The sequence below is a fragment of the Cupressus sempervirens genome, chromosome 1 (assembly GCF_028749045.1).
Source record: "Cupressus sempervirens isolate cs-2001-9-10 chromosome 1, ASM2874904v1, whole genome shotgun sequence".
NCBI classification, from domain to species: domain Eukaryota; kingdom Viridiplantae; phylum Streptophyta; class Pinopsida; order Cupressales; family Cupressaceae; genus Cupressus; species Cupressus sempervirens.
In genome coordinates, this window is record NC_143118.1 from 701738203 (window position 1) to 701758188 (window position 19986).

General features: G+C 37.5%; 1 protein-coding gene across 2 annotated transcripts in view; it reads left to right on the top strand.

Moving 5' to 3' along the window:
* Positions 1 to 19320, top strand: part of GRX4 (glutaredoxin 4) — a 136818-nt gene extending 117498 nt beyond the window's left edge. For both annotated transcript variants that reach the window (XM_089787615.1, XM_089787621.1), the window contains exons 6-7: positions 18691 to 18769; positions 18856 to 19320. In XM_089787615.1, the coding sequence (XP_089643741.1) occupies positions 18691 to 18769; positions 18856 to 18903 (127 nt within the window). In that variant the 3' untranslated portion in view covers positions 18904 to 19320. The remainder of the gene's footprint in view (positions 1 to 18690; positions 18770 to 18855) is intronic.
* Positions 19321 to 19986: the final 666 nt, after the last annotated feature.

Here is a 19986-nt window from a genome sequence, read left to right on the forward strand (position 1 = left end):
CAGTTGTGTCCGGCCCCATGTGTCCTCCTGCCGGTCCTTCGTGCGCTTCCTGCAGTATCCGTGCAATCTCCTCCTTGAGAACACAACGCCTCAGGATCTGATCGGGTCCCATTTTATACAACAATCCATTAATCAGCTGAAATGTTCCACTTCAGATCACCAACTTTCGTTTTTCATTAGGTGGCATAGTATTTGGAAACTGGCCTGTGGACAAGTATTCGCCGATGCTTGTATACCATTCTGGAAGTGCAGCGATCTGAAATAGCTGTGCGTCAGGGAAGTCATCGTTTACACCGTCTGCCGGTTCCCCTGTGCGGAGACGGGATAAATGATCTGCGCTTACATGTTTGCTTCCGGGTCGGACAATGATTTTGAAAGTAAACTCCTGCAACAGAAGTAGCCATCGGCTGATTCGGCCTTGAATGACTGGTTTGTTGATCATATACAATAGGGCCTGATGATCTACATAGAACACAAATGGAGTGGCCAGCAAGTAATGTCGGAATTTCTGTACAGCATAGACCATCCCCAAGGCTTCCCGTTCGGTGGTGCTATAATTTCGTTCAGCTTTTGATAGTAACCGACTGGCGAAATAGATCGGCTGATCCAAGCCATGGCTTCCCGTCTGTGCGAGGGTTGCTCCAATTGCATAGTTCGATGCATCCACATGCACGTGAAACTCCTTCTTCCAATCTGGATATATTAGGATAGGCGCTGTAGCCAGCCGTACCTTAAGTCCCTCAAAGGCTTCATCCTGCTCCTTGTCCCATCGAAATGATGCTGTCTTGCAAGTTAATCTATCCAATGGATATGCTATTTTGGCAAAATTTTTGATGAACCGTCTGTAATACCCGATATGTCCAAGGAAAGATTTTACCTCTGTCACATTGGTGGACGGTTGCATTTCTAATATGACCCGTACTTTGTCCGGATCTGTCTTTAGGCCCTCCTTACAGACGATGTGTCCGAGTAACCTTCCGTGCGGGACCATAAATCGACACTTTTTCGGATTCAGGGCCAACCGTGCACGACGGCACCTTTCCATACATTCGCCTAGGGCTGCCAGATGTTTGTCCTCCGTACTGAATACGGACCAGTCATCCAGGAACGCCTCAAAGTTTCCGACGGACATCTTGTTAAAAATGTGTAGTATGATCCGCTGAAATGTAGCAGGCGCATTGCATAGGCCGAACGGCATCCGATTGTAGGCATAGACTCCATCTTCTACGACAAATGTCGTCTTCAGTTTATCCTCTTCTGCAATTGATATTTGATTGTAGCCGAAAAAACCATCCATAAATGAGTAGATCTCGTGTCCTGCTACCTCCTCCATAATGCTATCTGTGAATGGGATCGGGAATGGATCCTTGATGGTGACCGCATTGAGACATCGGAAATCAACACATATGCGTATCTGAATGGAGTCCTTCTTTAGGGAGATCACGATCGGAGAGACCCATTCACTGGTTTGTACTTTGAAAATAATTCCAGCTTCTAACATCCGATTGATTTCTTCCGTAACCTGGGCCGCATAATTTTTGTTCATTCTGTAAGGCCTTTTCCGTACAGGTATTGCTCCGTCGATCAATGGAATGCGGTGCACACATAATTCGGGTGGTACGCCCTTCAGGTCCTTATATGTCCATGCAAAGACATCCTTATATTCTAAAAATATTTTGAAGGCAGCTGCTTTTAGTACGGGGTCCCAATTGTCCCCTACTAATATGGTCCGTGGTTCAGCGTCATCTCCCAAATTCATGGTCTGCAACGCGACTTCATTATACTTGATGGGTTCTCCTTCAGGGAACTGATGTGCCGGGGTGACATCGAGTGACGCATCTCCTTCCTTTATTTGAGTAAACTCTTTTGGGAAGGCATTGATCTTGTTTTCTTCTATTGTTAGTATATTGCAGGTTGGAAACAATTCATAATCCTCTATCTGCCAATGGTACAGACCATGTACAGAATCCAAATCGTCATCTCCTTCCAATCGTAGGACTCCCTCCTGATCGGGTTCCATACTCTGCCTCCTCTCATCATCTTCTCCTTCGGAATCTGATGATAGAGCTTCTTCTCCAACCATCTGAGTGTGTAGATCGATGACATACTTTCGGCCTTTGCTTTCTAGTGATAAAGTATTTTTCTTCCAATCGTGCTTTGCCTTGGCTTGTATCAGCCACCCCCGGCCCAGAATGGCATCATATCCCCTCCGCTTCAGTGGGATTACGACAAAGTCCAATAGGAACGGTTGTGTTCCAATCGTCACTGGTTGTGCTGTCAGGACTCCCAATGGCTTGATTCCATGTTGATCGGCCGTTAGCAGCTGGAATGTAGGCGGCCATAATGTCGGCTGTCCCAACTTTTTCCAAATGTCTTCAGGCAACACATTAACACCGGACCCTCCGTCCACAATTGTTTCCGTCAATACAGTCCCGAGAATTCCCATTTCGACGACTGCTGGGTGGCGTCCGGATGAGAGGGCTAACAACATTGGATCTTCTGCACTTGCGCCACTTTCCCTCTCCTTTTTGTGTACTGTACTTGCTCCACTTTCTTGCTTCCTTCCATGTTCTCCTGGTAGTTGAGCAGCGGGAACCATGTTTGTGAGTGCCGATCGGAGCTGAGGCATAGTGAGCAACAGATCACTTATCCTGACAGGTATCTCGGCTTGCAAAATTTGCCGAACAATGTTCTGTTCTGCGCAGTTCCGTACGGAAGTACTCGGCGTGTCCTTCAGGTGTGTCGTTTCTGCCTGTGTTGCTTTCTGGATTTCTGCCCTTGCTTCCTCCAGTCTCCTCTTTTCTTCTGCTGGGTCAGGATAAAGCTTTGCTTGCTTCCGAGTGATGGCCAAAACTTCTTCCTCCTCTGTTCCTACAGTAATCAGATTTACTCCGGACTTTGGGCACTTGGTATCATCATGATCACCAGGTCCACACCAGCGGCATAGCAACTTCGGTGTATTTGGTGTTGTGCACTCCCGGGCGAAGTGACCCCACAGATTGCATGCGCGGCATTGAACAATTGGCCGACCATTTGCATCGTACTGAATGCGACTCCTTCCTCCATTGTTGCTGTTGCCAGCATTGTTGTTAGTGCTGTTGTTGTTTGGACCGCGCCGGTTGTTTCTATATCCGCCGGATGTGGCACCTTCCGTACTGGTGTTCCCATTCCCTCCGGACGGAGAGGCCTCCTGTGTCAGGAACACCTGCTGTGGTGTTCTTGTTTTCAAATTGAAAGGGCAATCCTTTATTGAGTGTCCCATAATCTGGCAGATCTCGCAAAATTGCTCTTTTGGGCAAGATCCCTTCGTATGGCCTTCTTTCTTACATTCCGTACACCATAAGTCATTACCCTTAGGGTCCTTGTTCATGTTCTTGAATTCCTTCATCATCCGAAGCATGTCTTTCTGAAGGGCACGAACCTTCTTGTTGCTTCCTTCGTCATCGCTGCTATCATTTCTGGAGGATGCATCGTCATCTGAATCGGACGAGCTGGTCTTCTTCTGCTTCTTTGTCTTCTGATCACTTTCGAGGTTCATTGCTCGGTTGTAAGCTTCATTGTATGTGGATGGCGGCACGATCTTCATCTTTTTCCGCAGCTTCGGGCGAAGGCCTTCAATGAACCATCGTTTCTGTAACCCGTTAGCTGGTTTATTCTCCATCTTACTGATTAAGTCCTTCAACCTCCTGGCAAAGACCCGTACAGTTTCATTCTTCTTTTGCTTGGTATTGAATATCTCTGCGACAATTTCGTTGTCATCCCGCAAAAGTTGAAATTCTGCGATGAACTCCTTCTTAATGTTATCCCAACTATTCAATTTCTGTGGATCGGCATCAGTAAACCAATCAATAGCAACACCGCGTAGGGTTGCGGGAAATTGTCGGATCCATTCGTTGGTATCTGTTATGCCATTCGCCCTCCAGATCGTTTCACATGTTTTACAATGCCGAATGGGATCAGCTGCTTCATCACCATCAAATTTAGGCAATTTTTCCTTCGGACCTGCCATTATTACTGTATGTCGAGGGTTTTGTTGTGTACCTGCGCTGTTTTGCACTCCCGCGCTGTTTTGAGCACCCGCGCTGTTGTGAACACCCGCGCTGTTCTGCACACCCGCGCTGTTTTCTGCGTCCGCGCTGTTTTCAACACCCGCGTTGTTTTCAACACTCGCGCTGTTTTCTGCTTCCGCGCTACTTTCAACACCCGCGCTGTTTTCTGCTTCCGCGCTGTTTGGTGAAGAAGAGGGTTTGTCAACCGTAGTTGTCCGTTCCGGAAGTATATCTCGGACGAAGAGGTCACTCCACGCTCGTGCTCCTTCTGCACTCCGAGCTGTGCGAGTCGATCTGCTTCCGTCAGGATTCTCTTCCCGTGGCGTATGCAGGTTCAGAAACTCCTCCCTCGCTTCTTCCACCAAATCAAGCCGTTGTCGAGTCTCTTTCAACAATCCTTCCGCACTTTTACTTCTGTCGGAAATCTTCTGAAACCTCCTTCGACGCTCTATCTGCTGAGCCAAAATTAAATTTTCCTGCGCAACGCGTATGTCATCTTTTTCCTTTAGCTTACTCTTGTCTTTGTTCAATTGATTCGGCATTTAATTCATCTCCGCCTGCCTGCGTGCCAGATCCATCGGGCAACGGCGCCAAATGTTTACCGTATGGATTAATTAAGCAGCGCACACAAACAAAGAATACGAACATGAACAGCAACCAGCAGAACCCTTATTATTATCGCATATGCCAACAGTACATTATGCTTTTCTCATATGATATGATAATGATAAGATCAGATAATTACAATGCTTCCCGAAGGGGTTATAAATACTTTCCGACGAACCTTCCTGAAGGTATCCGTCGGCTAAGTACATTATACCCGTTACAAACTGTTCACCGTCGGCTACATAACAAGAACTTTCCCGAAGGAACCCGTCGGCCGATACAAAGAACTTTCCCGAAGGAACCCGTCGGCCGATACACAATTTCTACCGACGACAACATAAATATTCTGGAAAAATCCTTCGAGAATGAGGGGAAAAACCCAACCACACACAATAAAAGATCATTTTATTGATGATAAAATAAAGTGTACAATCATTTTGCTTGAAGCGAAATATATAACCAATAAAGAGACCCTTAACATAACAATTGAAAGTCTCTTTGGTTTCTCATAACTACTATAATTAATTACAACTCTTTGAATATTCATGCCTCAATGCATGTGAATGACACATGTCATTTACAGTTAATATTACAATAAATGTCATTTTCAGCTGAAGGTGACCATAATGCTAATAACATGTAGATTTTGAGAGATAAAGATCTCTATCGCAGCTACAATCTTTAACACTCCCTAGCAAGAGAGAGATCTTTAGCTGAACAGTCACACAAGGCTGCAACAAATAATGTTAATTGTTAATGTTATAATTCTGTCGGATAAATTGTATTATATATATGAGATATATAATATTATATATGGGATAATTAACATATATTAAGAGTGATATATATATATATATATTACTTGTGTTATAACTATAATAACTAATGTAAGTTATGTTAAAGAGACATGTCTCTTTATTTCTCATATATATATAGCCTTTCATATAGTAACTTGAAAAATGCATAAAATATCCACAAGTGCTATTACAAGTTACAAAACAGTTTAATGGATCATATCTTCAACATGGTATCAGAGCAGCAACGAACCCCTAGGAGAATCATTTTTAGGCATGGCTTTTTATATTTGCAAGAGACATTTGGGTATTTCTGGTTGTAACCGAGACATCTGCTGTGCAGAGCATCATTGTGCAGAAGGGCTCAAAAGATAAATTAATGTTTTTGGATTTTCACAAACTCATGGGTGCCAACAGCGAGAGTGGAGATAGAGTGATTCACAAAATATGAGCATACAATGTTGCTCTCAATGAATTGAAATAGAAATATCTTTGATTAAAAATAGATTAAGATCAACAAATTGTGCACCATATTTCTTGGTTTATGTATATCGACATACTAAACTAATTTGTGATGTCTACTGCAGCTTTGCTTCCTTCTCTCACGACAGCTAGAGCTTTCACATCTTCGGGGAGCCATGGAACCTCTTCCCCTAGTCCTCACCTTGCTAGTAGAGACTATTCATTCAAGGACACTAACGAAGGTGTGGTTGCTACTTGGGATTCTATCACTTCCTTCAAAGGAGAACACCATGAAGATGGTTTGGTCAGAGACGTTAATTGGAAGAGTACAAGTTTTACGTTGGAGCTCAATGTTATTACCAATGATACACTACATTCAACTCGACCTAAGTTCTCATCTTCACATCGATATTATATGGCGTCCCAATTCAATTCATCCAAATGCAAATTCGCTTCCAACTGCGAATGAAATTTGAATTCAAATGCAAGCGGGGCTTTGACTTCCTCGTCTTCTTCAGTTGTGGTTATCAAATGGCAATGGCGGGCATAGGACCTGTTTTGATGTTCTTTTGACCCTAACTTCACTTATGATATAGAAGCGGCCAGTACCTCGGGCATCACCCTTGTTCGAGTAGGTGCTGATTTCATTTACTATTTTCAGCCTCAGACCCTAAAATAGGTCAATATTACAACTGAAGCGTATGGCTGGATGTTCAAATTAATAGCAGGTCTGAGACAAGCATATTATTCCATTAGTGTAATAACTCGGCATGTTGATCACTGGTAGAAATATTAGCCATTTGGAAGCACATTATGTGAGGAACAAAGTGGGGATATTGCAAATGTTGGGATTGATTTCTATACTAAGAGGTAATCTTAAAGCCTATTGAAGATTGATTGATAAAATCAGAGATATATCTATAAAGGGACATTGGGCCCACGATACGAACTAACATAGAAGAAATCGAGATTTATTACCATCATCTATAAAATAGAAGGTGGACCCCTTGTTAATGAGAGAATATGCATCCGAATCCACTGATAGCATCATACATCAATAAGGTGGAAGATGAAATTTTATAATAACTAACGCAAGGTGACGACTTCCTTTCCATTGCAACATGTAAACATTTCAAACCCCACCAATAGGAAAATACCAAAACAATAAAATACATATCAAAATGGAAAGAGGACAAATAGCGGGAAGATAGATGGACATTGAGTAAATTGCAAATCACATGACCACCAAAGGCAATGAACAAAATGTAAATATGTGGAATATCTTTCAAATATGCTCATCCCATGAAGAATAGTATGTTCATCACTAATACAAAGGGGTGGAGTAAGCCTTCAAGATTTCCTATGGTTAGTGCAAGTATCAAAGGAAAAAGAGAGAGATTGAAATTTAGAGAGAGCCTGGCATTTCATTAGAAGCAATCTTGAAAGAGAGGGAGCAGATAGAGGAGACGATTTAGTCAACCTTCAGTGATCTCGGTCTTATCGATTTAGGAGTAAACCATGTTGAGATGGATTCTCCAGTGATAAATAAATTGTAGAAGTCAAGGGGATTATGATTCATATAACTCGTGGTATGTTCTGGCCATCTATTACCAACGATGTCAGAGATTAAGTCTATCATATATGATGAGATGCAAAATTATTCAAACGATAAAAGAGTGGGAATTTTACATTGTGGCGGGTATAATAACAAATGTTCTATTCCCACCTTGACCTACTTTAGAGGGGAGATGTTTCATTCAAAGGCAGCCTTGGACAAAGAGAGGGAGAAGAAAAGTTGATATCAAAGGTCATGAGTGCAATTCTTTGTAATACATTCTTATCTATGAGAGATAAGTTTGAGGTGAAAACATTATTCTTTGATATGTTTCATGATGGATGTTATAACACCACATGACATATCTGTGGTGACTTCAAGTTAACTTTTCTTGTCATATGTGTACGAGCTTACCCCCTGTGTACATCATAAAGAAGTGATGACTTCTAAATGATTATCACTTGTATTAGGAGAAGTTGTTAAGTGACATCCTTACAATAACTTGTAACATGATTCATTTTTCCGAAATTGTTTAATGTAAAGGCTTTATCTTATAAATCAACAACTAGGCGGTTGATATCATTAATTTGATTATCTACAAGTTGCTTGTATAGATATATTTTCGGTACTTGGTGTATATCTTGCCTTGATATTCTGATAGGCCATTACCACATTGAGTACTTGGTGGATATCATTTAGTTGATGTTCTGATAGGCCACTACTCAGAGTATTTGGTGAATATCATTTGATTGATATTCTGATAGGCCAATGCTCATGTTACCAAATATGATATCAAATAGTAATTGGTGAATATCATATGTTGATATTCTAATAGGCCAATACTTACATGATATCATATTCTAGAAATCTTCTGATCAAAGATTTCCTATATTTATTATTTTTGAAATATTACCTATGGTGTAATATCTATGTGTTTTATCCTTCTTCATTAAGAGGGAGTGTTAATGTTATAATTCTGTCGGATAAATTGTATTATATATATGAGATATATAATATTATATATGGGATAATTAACATATATTAAGAGTGATATATATATTACTTGTGTTATAACTATAATAACTAATGTAAGTTAATATGTTAAAGAGACATGTCTCTTCAAGAGACATGCCTCTTTATTTCTCATATATATATATATATATATATATATATGTATATCCTTTCATATAGTAACTTGAAAAACACATAAAATATCCACAAGTGCTATTACAAGTTACAGAACAGTTTAATGGATCATATCTTCAACATTAATGATAAGTTCTAGTCATTCAGATTCAAAACAGAATTCATGGAATCACTCAACATGAAAATACGCTGTAAGAAACATAACTAGTTTTCATAGAATCTCTCAACATGACACTAGGAGACCAATTTCCTCATTGTTAATACTCATGGAATCACTCAACATGAAAATGCTGTAAGAAACATAACCAGATTTTATGGAATCTCTCAACATGACACTAAGGGACCAATTTCCTCTTTGTTAATACTCATGGAATCACTCAACATGACAGATTTGTAAGACTCACAGCTAAGCCTTTAACCACAAACTCTCTCAACGTGAACTATCATGGAATCTCTCAACATGACATCCAACTCCCATCATGGAATCTCTCAATGTGATGACATCATGGACACTCTCAATATGATGTACACTATCACATAGTGAAAGAGTTATCATCGCTGATCTTACAATCTTATTTATTCACACAAGAATAGAAATAGGCATAATACAATAAGACAGTTCCATTTAAGTCTCAAATTTTACAAACACCACAAGCATCACAAGCATATATGAGAATGAAGGGGATTCCATAAGTACTGCCTCTTAATTATGAAGCCTCCCTCTGAAGGCAAAAAAATTAAAAAAATCCCTCTAAAGCTCAAAACCTCCCTCTTAATTAAATTAACGTATTGCCTTTCTTGTTGCATCCTGCAACAATGAGAGATAGAATAATAATTTATAAAATCAATTTATCATATAAAGATCAATGCTATCAGCATACACAGATCAATATTCAATATAGAATACACACAATGATTTCTTTTATCAAAATTGAATAATAAACAGAGACCAGCATTCACATTATAGAACTTGCTGATCAAATCTTGAAGTTCAATCTTTGACATAGTTATTGAAGCCATTTTAATCCTTTATCTCTTTAAATCCTGCAGTCAAGAGGAATATTAATCTCATAAAGTCAAGTTCCAATAGAGATTACTGCTGAAGGCATAAACTATTCTTAATAATCAATATTCAACAATATTCAAGATATGAGAAACTTATCATTCAAGATATGAGAGACTTATCTGTTTCTTTGCTAACACCAACATATGCAGGATCAAGTTCTCATAATAGATCGAAGAAAACAAATTAACTCCGACTTTCAATATCTGATAAGAAAAAGCTTTTCGTGTTTTGTTTGAAAGTAGGTTGTCACAACAGACCTCTTTACCAGAATTTAATTCTGATAAGCCTCTATCTGATTATATCTCTTGGAGAAGCCAAACATTCAGGAACATTACCACAATTCGTTATCTTTTCGTTAATGCTTTTACTGAAATACAGTCTGAGTGTGATGGTCTCGATAATGCACAGATTGCCTCTGAACATGCACAGTTGATAGATATGATCATTCCTCTGGGTCATGCACCATTGGAATAAGTGAAGACACTTGAATTTCCATTTTCCATAATGCATTACTAGCACCGGTGAGTAAAGAGCATGATATCTTTTCATTTTTCGAAATAAGCATCAACGTCGGAGATCATAAAATTCTCCAACTGTAGATTCTAACAGCTTCCAACAAGAACGTCTTTTCTGGGCAAGGTCCAAATTTGCCGACGGTTACAGACCATAACTTTCCCACTAGCCTTTGCTGTACAGAGATACAGTCAAACACAGGATACTTTGCATACGATCACCAAATGTTCTCAGACACATGCTGAGTAGAAATGACAATCTCCCCGAGCAAAAACTTATTGTCCGCCATCTCTAAATGTGTTCTTCATTATTGCAATCCATTTCCAAAATTGCATTACATATCCCAAAGGACTGCTCCATCCATCTCCTTTACTATGGCTGTTTGATGTGAATTTGTCCTCATTGTCACTATAACTGTTGCTGCTGATTGTTGCAACTCTAATTAAATGGGAACTTCCTTAACTTCTAACTCCATCCAAAATAATTGCACACCCACAATATCAAAGGTAGACACTATCGATGTCATAGCCTGCATCAATTAAATCTACAACAATATCAAATAATCATGAAATACATCAATGTGGCAGATACACATAGGGAAAACGATAGGAAGGGTAACTGAAGATGACAAGCACAAAGAGCTTTGTCGGAAGACTTGATGCTACATGACAAAATTAAATAAGAGAAAACAAAGGCAGTCGAAGAGCCAAGAAAACCAAAGAATGGAGAGGATACATATCGAGATGAAATCAAATGCTGCTAATGATTGGCAAGAAAGCAATTTGCACATATGGTCTATCAAGCCACAGTATCAACACGAGATATACAGGTTGCATGGCCCGAGAGAACAAAAGAGATGTGAAAACTTAAAAAAAAAAAACCACGGAGAAGCCCAATCTGAGTGCAATGAATATCATCAAGCAACTTGACAATATAAAAATAGATACTCATAAAAAATCAAAATGAAATAGCTTACAGACAGGACTAAAAAATTTCTCAATACATCGAATATGATAGTCGTATCTGAGAATAAGAATATGAAAAAAGGTCATAGGATAATTTCCATGCAGCTGAGGAATTATGAGAATCACAATCTTTAACCTGAATGCAACAGAGTGAGACACCACTAGAGGCAGAAATAACCAAATCATAATTTCCTTCCTTTGCTGTTATCAAAACTTGCTCTGATACCATGTTAAGTTTTAGCTCAGAAATCAGATAAATAGCAATAAAGAATAACCAAGATAGATGCAAGAGATAGAGAAATATCCTAGGAAAACCCTTCGAGAATGAAGGGAAACACCTAGCCACACGCAACAAAAGATCATTTTATTGATGATAAAATCAAGTGTACAATCCTTTCAGTTGAAACAGAATATATAACAAATAAAGAGACCCTTCACATAACAATTGAAAGTCTCTTTGGTTTCCAATAACTCCTATAATTAATTACAACTCTACAAATATTCATGCCTCAACGCATGTGAATCACACGTCATTTACAGTTAATATTACAATAAATGTCATTTTCAGCTGAAGGTGACCATAACAGTAATAACGTCTAGATTTCAAGAGATAAAGATCTCTATCGCAGCTACAATCTTTAACACCATATACCTCCAAAATGAAAGACTCCTTATTTTCCGTATTATCGCAAAATAACTCAATGTTTCAAAAATAAACCTTGTGTTTCAACTGCTTTATATCCAAGGGGTTAAAACCAATTTCTCCATAATTTTTGGCTATTCCAAACTTACACTTGCTGATGCAACCAATCATTATCCTTGGTTTCCACCACAGCCCTCAAAGAGTTTGAGTATGTGTATTCCACAAAAAAATTCAAACTCACCTTATATTCATTGGTTTAAATTAACGTCATCATTTTTATAATAATCAGTTCCCTGTGATTTCTCTTCCTGTGCACCTTTCTGCCCTTTGGGTGCCTTCTCTCTTTACTATAAAATCTGCCATATGTCTCTTTACTATAATAAACCTGTCAACTGAGGCAACGAGGCAACTTTGCACACCTTGTCATTAATTTTATTGTGCATAAGAATTCCCTTGACTTCACTAGGCAGACTCTTCTCACCCTGCCACATAAGCTTTGATTCGGCAATAACCTCACATTAGCTTAGGCAATCAAAAACAATGTTAATTTCCCTAAAGGTGTGGGAAGTGCAAACACAAATCAAAAGTTTTAATAATATCCGAGGACGGAAGAACCAAACCCTCAGTAGTCCATGAAGGTTTACTCTCTCTCTTTTAGTGATTTTGGAAGTTAAAATATTTTTCTGCCTCAGAAGTTACCTTTTTCTGCATATAGGCTATCCAACTCTGGAAATGAGGGATGTTCCCTCCAAGTCCCCATTCACTTGGTACATCTGAGACCTACGGGGATGTCATCATGGCTCCTGGAGGCATATCCTCCTGGACCACTAACAAAAATCCCTTGAAATTTAAGTTCTTGTTTTCTGAACACCAAAAAGAAAAAAAAGCACAATTAAAAGAAGTCAGCATCACTTTGTAAAGACAAAATGTGATACTCGAGCAAAAAAGAACTTGTGGCAAAATATAACCAACAGTTTTGGGCAGTGAATGGTGATCAAAGCTTTTGTGAAGATTTTTACCAGTCCATAATGCATTTAAAGAAATCCACTCATAAAAGGCAAACTCAAGACATCATAGCAAAATACAACCAATTGATTTGGGCAGAAAATGGTGATCGAATTGTGCACATGCAGATATTTAGCAGCCCACAATGTATTAAAGGTACCCATGGTGTAGTTGGAGAACCCTACTGCCCATTTGCTGCATCATTTGAACAAGTACAGTTTTTTGTTGTTTCATTTATTTCTTTTTTCTTTTTTATTTGCCATCCAATTCTACAATTTTTCTCTTTCCTTTTCGAATTCAAGGAACGAAAAACAAGAGGGAAAATTAAAAAGGAATTATTTTCTTCTTTTACCCCTTTAATGTTCTATAATCCATTTCATGCTGTTTCACTCCTACACTCACAAAGTACAAATGGTAAATAAACTTAGCCAACCCACATTCAATCTTTACTAAGGACGCACATTGGAAACTTGCTAGAGCTTAAGAAAGGGAAACTGGTTGGGAATCATTGCAAACTGAAAATCAGTGGAAGAGGCATTGATTGCACAAGATTTTGCATATATGCTTGCTTTGTGCACACAAATGCCATTAGAAACCATGCCGAAGGTCAAAATTGGGTTAGAGTCTTAGGGAGAAAAATCTCAGAAAGAGGCAAAGAAAAGAAACGTTAGCCATATGTAAAGGGGACGTGCATATATAAAATTATCCATTCCCTTCTAATCTGAGCACCAATATTGGCTCTAGGTTTCATAGATTGATATTAGATTTATGTACTGTGCTTTATAGTTATCTAGATTCACAGCTATTGTTTGTATGCACAAATCAAAATAGTGATAAGACTTCAAATAGCAATGGGTATAGGCTATAGCTGCAAATACTGTGTTCTATCATTTGATTCAATGTGGCCAAGCATTTAGTTCTTATGGTGGTTTTAAAATACAGTTTTTTATTTGTTTCTCTTGAATATTAAAATTTAGTTGGTTTTTAAATTTAGAATCATTATTTTAATTTTTTGTTTTGATAGACCTTAGTGGAAAAATCTACTCAATGCTATTGTTGATGCTGTTGTGGGGTTTAAAGCCTGTCATGTCCCTGTAGCTGACTTGCAGCTTCTGAAGTATTTTAAACACTAACACATAAATTAAATTAATAACGAGTTAAAGAAACTCATATGAAAAGACAAATATCCCAGGCAGAAAATTCCCTTAGGGCCAATTAATTAGGGTGAACTTATTTAAATCAATAACATTATGTGCTGGTCGACCTGTTCAAGTTTATATGCTTGGCCGACTGACATATAAATGATCAAGGGCAGTGACCACTATATTACAGCAATTGGACTGGTTACTGGGAAAATAGAGAAAATATTTTAATGAAGGGTTAATGAAAAGGCATGGGTATTGAACAGTTTGCACCTCCAGTTATCAAAAGAAGCAGTCATTAATAAGGAGATCCCACTCTTAGTAGGAAAACGTATGACTTTGGAAAGACACAGCTCTTTTACTACAAGGGAGAGATATTTGTATTGAAGATTAGCATTCAAGGAAGACTATGGGACCAATCAGATCTGACCTTTAGCGATCTTATAATAAGTAGCATAGTGGGTCCTATTTATAATTTCTTGCTTATGAATGATGTATATGAATACGGTATTATTATGTGATCTTTGTTTTGAAGAATACATACAATAATGTGCAACTTTTTATATGTTTTCTGTAATCTTAGACCATGGTAAGATAATAGGGGAATGCAAGTTGGGGAAAACTGGTTTGAGGTCCTCTTCTAAGCATGCCACCTCATGGTGGTGACAAATAGTACCATGAGGTCAAGGTGGTGCAAGGAGTGCCCCACCCTTGGGCCTAGAAGGGAAGGATGCTCTGGACACCCTATTGCAGTTTCCTCAAATCCTCATCTTGGTTGAACATTGTGTCAAGGGACTCTAATTGTAAGGAAGAGGATAAGTGTGTCAATGGAAGTGGGTAACAGCTATGGGCTTCCTCATTATGTACACCCCTTCATATGGATGCTAAGGGGCCACATTATGGGCAAGAGGGATAACATCCACGCTTGGGCCTAGGGTGGAGGATTATTAAGGCACCCTATTATGCCCCTTATCCTAGCTGTCCTATGGCTGAATTCCATGAATAAATTAAATATATTTTTATGATTAAATTTTTGTCCCTAGTCCTTTTTGGAAAAATAAATGATTTTGATCTTTCTAATAAGGAAGATCTATTTGGAGGATCATGTTTCAATGATCCTTAACATTTTGCAGGATCTGACCCAGGTACATGGAGGTTTCTAGCTGTATTCTATTTCTTCTTCTATTTGGATTTTGTGTTTCGGGGAAAACTTCGGGCATCTACAAAAGGCGACAATACAGCCCCTAATGATGAGATTAATAAAGAGCCCAATTTTTTAATGAAAAGATGGTAAATGTGAAGACTGGTATCAATAAGCAGTGTGAGATGTAGCACAAGAAATGTTACAACATCATGTTTAATGATTGGACATATAAGTTAAACAAGAAACTTTTTTGTTTCTTCTTAAGCATTTACGTTTTTTCTCAATTTCGGGAAGGAGAAAACCACATTTTATTTACAAGATTTTAGGGGAAGTTGCAATTGAGGTAGGTAAGGCTATTGTTGAGTAGATCAATATAGATAATGCAAAACATTACATTGCAAATAAACTTGACAAGGAGATATACCGATATATTTGTTCATTGTTTTGACTTTATATTGGATGGCTTTGACAACATTTTTGATCACACAAATTGTGGGTCATGTGTAAAATATTTGTAATTACATGTACAATCATGCTTGAGTTCTTGAACTAAGAAGGAACTATAGAAAGAAGAGTTGACTCCTAATGTAACATGCTTTGCAACAAATTTTATCATGTTGGTAATCTTGTTTTGATTACTAGTGGTTTGTAATGTATTTTTTAAGTTAGTAGTGGTCATAATCTATAGTTTTGTGGACTGTTGTTGGAGCCGATCTTCCTGCTGAGTCTTGAGATAGGCGGTTGAGTCTCGAGGACAAAGGGATCAAGTGTTAGTTTTCAAGATAGCTGTGGGATGATAGTACTAAAAAGAGAATACAAGAAATAATACATGTAACTTTCCAATACGCAAAATATATTTGGTATTGCATTGAATGAACAATGAAAATGCCATATTTCAATATCATTCAAAATGATTTATTATTTAAAAAATTGTTTGGCCAATGTCTCACTACCTTAAATTCCCAAAGTCCCCACCAAAATCTTGATCGCTTTAATTTCCAGACACCGTAGGGAAGCTCAAACGAATACAAATGAACCTTGTGTGAGTTGAATCTTTGTCAACCTATATTGGCTCCTTTAGCTCTAAATTTCACTGGGCTGCTAGACTCTCCTTGCATGTAAGCATGTTGTGTTCATTGCAATGCAAGCTATGTAGCATACTTAGAAAAGCCAGACTTAAACTTGAACTTGATTTAGCAGCCCCAAATTTTGTCTCGGACTTGGGACTTGGTAAGAAGTTCAACACAGACTTACCAAAAAGGAAAGTCACAATTACACTAAAAAGAAATCAATGCATTTAGGGAACATAAAGGTCTAATTTGACCATTGATGTCAATTGATGAGAGTGAGTTAATTTTCATTTTGTTTTCTTTTTAAAAAAACATGGCTGGAGATGTTTGGTCCTTGGACTCCATAGCTTCTTTTAGGTTGCCATGCATTTTTAGCCAACCATGTAGAGCTTGAGAATGTGAGCATAATTAGAGCATTTGGAAAATGCACTTCAAGAAGTGTAATAGATTGACAGTACAAAGAGTGAATGGCCTTGTCTATGTTGCTAACAACCTTCATCTTTGTGACAAACAAGTTTTGGGCTTTGCTTACACCCACATTACACTAGAGAGGTTTGTATGCAATCAAATCAGCATCCAACTGATTAGTTTTTTATTTCTAAGAGTTCAGTACATATAAACCCTTGGTTCCTTAAAGTCTCTCTGTATATCATGGTTTTACACATTGATGAGTGTATTGTTTTTAATGTTAGTCCACTTGTGTAGGATTTTTCTGTTGCCATGTGGCATTCATGTGATCTTCATCTACTCCAAATTAAGTCACCTTGCAATAACCAAGATTGCAGTTATCAAATTTGTTTCACCAGGGGGCACCCATCTTGGAACTACTTTGAAAGTCTTAATGGAAGCCCCTTGGAATAAGGTAGAGCAATATAAAACACAATAGCATTGGAAACTTAAAAAATATCAAGTCTTTTATTCCCCCCCCAAGTTCCACTTCCCCTCAAGAGTAGAACTGTGGGAGATAGTTGTCTAGAAATCCTGGAGGAAGCGGCAGATGGCATAAAGATGTCCATTGTACGTGAAAAATAGACAAAAAACATTCATGCTTCTCCGGTTCACAATTTAAATTTTGTTTCTTATGATCCATGGAATTATTAAATTATATATAAAGAATTAAGTTGGACAAGCAGCAACTGTCGACCTTATTTTGTTATATATTTTGAATATAATTTTTGTTAGAGGACAGTACAGGAATGACAACAGCAGAGTAAGTTGTGCATACTTTGTTCTTAAAATAGCTATCCACTCGAGTGAGGGTATATTCCTAGGGTTCTATTGCAACAGAAATCATCACCCTAGTCCTATCCTAATTTAGACAAACTTGGAGACCAATGATAACTCTAGTGGCAACTGGTATAAGCTGTAGTTGTGACTACAAAAGAAACTAAAATATTCTAAGATATTTATATGTACAAAATTAGAATCCCATTTACACCAGAACTTTGCATAAACACATTAGTGATGGAGACTATAACGGACTTCATTAATTTCTTCATTGCAACAAGAGACAATATGGGATCTCTGATCTTTGAAATTTTGAACTATAACTCTTCTTGATTACCTTTTAGCTCCATTCTTATCAACACAGCACAGGTACTTAAATTCGTTGCAGTGTTAAAGAGCTTTATTGAAATGACAAAGATGCAATTCAGTTTGCATTTGTATTTGATGTATTCAAGCTATAAGTTGTGAATTCATATGCAGGTTTGAGATTCAGGTCACAAATTCGTTCAAAATTGTTTTGGGGTGGGTTCGAATTTGTTTTGGGTTTGTCCATATAAAAACATGTTTGAAAAAACAAATCTATGTGTCTATATATATATATATATATATATATATGCATGCAGCAGCAAATAAGTTACTGCAACACTGTTAATAGTAAAGCAACATAGCAAAATACGCCATCACATATATTAATGTTTTAGTCCAAATGATGTAAAATTTACCTTTTTGGCCTTTTTAATGGTCTATTTTAGGGTTGGAGGGTTGGATTGACTAAAATAGATCACAAAATACTTTATAAAAGTAAGAAAAATCCATTTTTTTTGGCCAAATTCGGCCTGGGTCCTTCCATTTTTCCAAATTTGCCATAAAATGGAAAAATTTGTGCTGGATTCTTCTAACAGAATTTGGGCAGACTTTCGCAAGAACCAGACCAGAATTTGGGGTTGCCAGGGAAGAATTTGGTACCATAGAATCCAAGTTGTGTTGGCATCTCTTATTGCATTGTGTTGACATTTGGACGTGGTTTTAAGTTTGACATGTTGATTTGTTTACAATCTTGGATTACTGTCTTTGTTTGAGAATTTTGTGCACACAGATGCAATTGAGTTTGTGTTTGTGTTTTCCTTATTAGCCTGTTCATGTAGTCCAGGTTGTGCAATCTGTTCACTGGTGGTATCCCTTATTGCCTTGTTGATGTTAGAATGTTACTTTAAGGTTGACTTCTCAGTTTGTTTGCAATCTTTGGTTTTGGGAATTCTGTGTATTTCAATTCTAATCCCATATTTTTGGTTTGATACTGCAGCAATTGGCCTACCTTTCCACAGATCTTTATAAAAGGAGAATTTGTAGGAGGTTCGGACATTATCTTAAACATGCATCAGGTAAATTTCTGAATATACGTGGTCTCATTTATGTTTATATTCTTCTTTTCTAGATTATGCCAAAAATTATGTTGCCTTGGGTGCAGTCTGGAGAACTGAAGGAAAAGTTGAAGGATCTCATGCCAAGAGAATAATTCAGAGGAAGGCAGAAACCTTGTCAAATTGAGTTATCATTTCAGATAGGAAAAATGCATGTATTGTCTCTTAAAAACTAAAAACCTGATGTTTTCATTGTTGTTACTGTTTTTAAAGCATCGGCACGTTCATTCAGACCATGTGTTCGATTTGTATCATAGTTCTCGCATCTAAGATTTAATCTAATATATATTTTCTTTCAATAGCAAACTATTTCTTGTTGATATGTATAATTCTAGTGTCTTAGAGGCACTTGCACAACACATAAGATGAAAAGCCTGATTTGTTCTTAACTGTGTATTGGGGGGAGATTGATTTGTTGCATTAACAATCTACTTACGAATTATATTATTATAGTGAATATTAATCTGGGCCTCACAATGGGTGAAGAAGCAAATGAGTTCATATTTTGTTTATCTGGTTCTGCTACTTCGGAAAATGTTCTTTTCTTAAGCTCTTTGTGAAAATTGATAATTACCCTTCCCCTTGTTTTAAAACTCCTTTAATATATAGTGAACAACAAAAAGTAAGTTGAATCAGTTTTATGGTAAGGGTGAATTCAAACAAGGTTATGCTTTAGTTTTAATTTTGTAAAGGTTAAGCTTGCGTTATGCTAGTTTGCATTGGATTCATAGATGGCCTACTTTCTTTATAGTTTAATTCCTGATTATAAATCATGGGACTTGTAGTACCTTGGTTACTTTCAAATGATATTTCCTTTCTCATTAAACCAACTCCTTTCATATTTATTGGTATTAAGTGATCCCGATTTTGAAGGTATATGATTTGATTAAATTTTACGCTTAGTAGATGAAATAAAAATGGATTTTTACTATGTTCTTAAAATGTGAGAAGTTCAATTTTTTATTTTTAAAATTTATTTTAGTAAATAAGATTGATAATTAATAAAATCTGAATAGTTTGAAAAATGAAAATATCTTAGTATTGTACTTGTTTAGGAAGTATCAATATATAGTGCTAGATGTATGATATATATGCTTCTTTTAAATTTTTGTAATGTTGGAAATATGTGTGTATAAGTTGTCTGTATGAGAGTTTCTATGTATCTTTATTTTTGATAG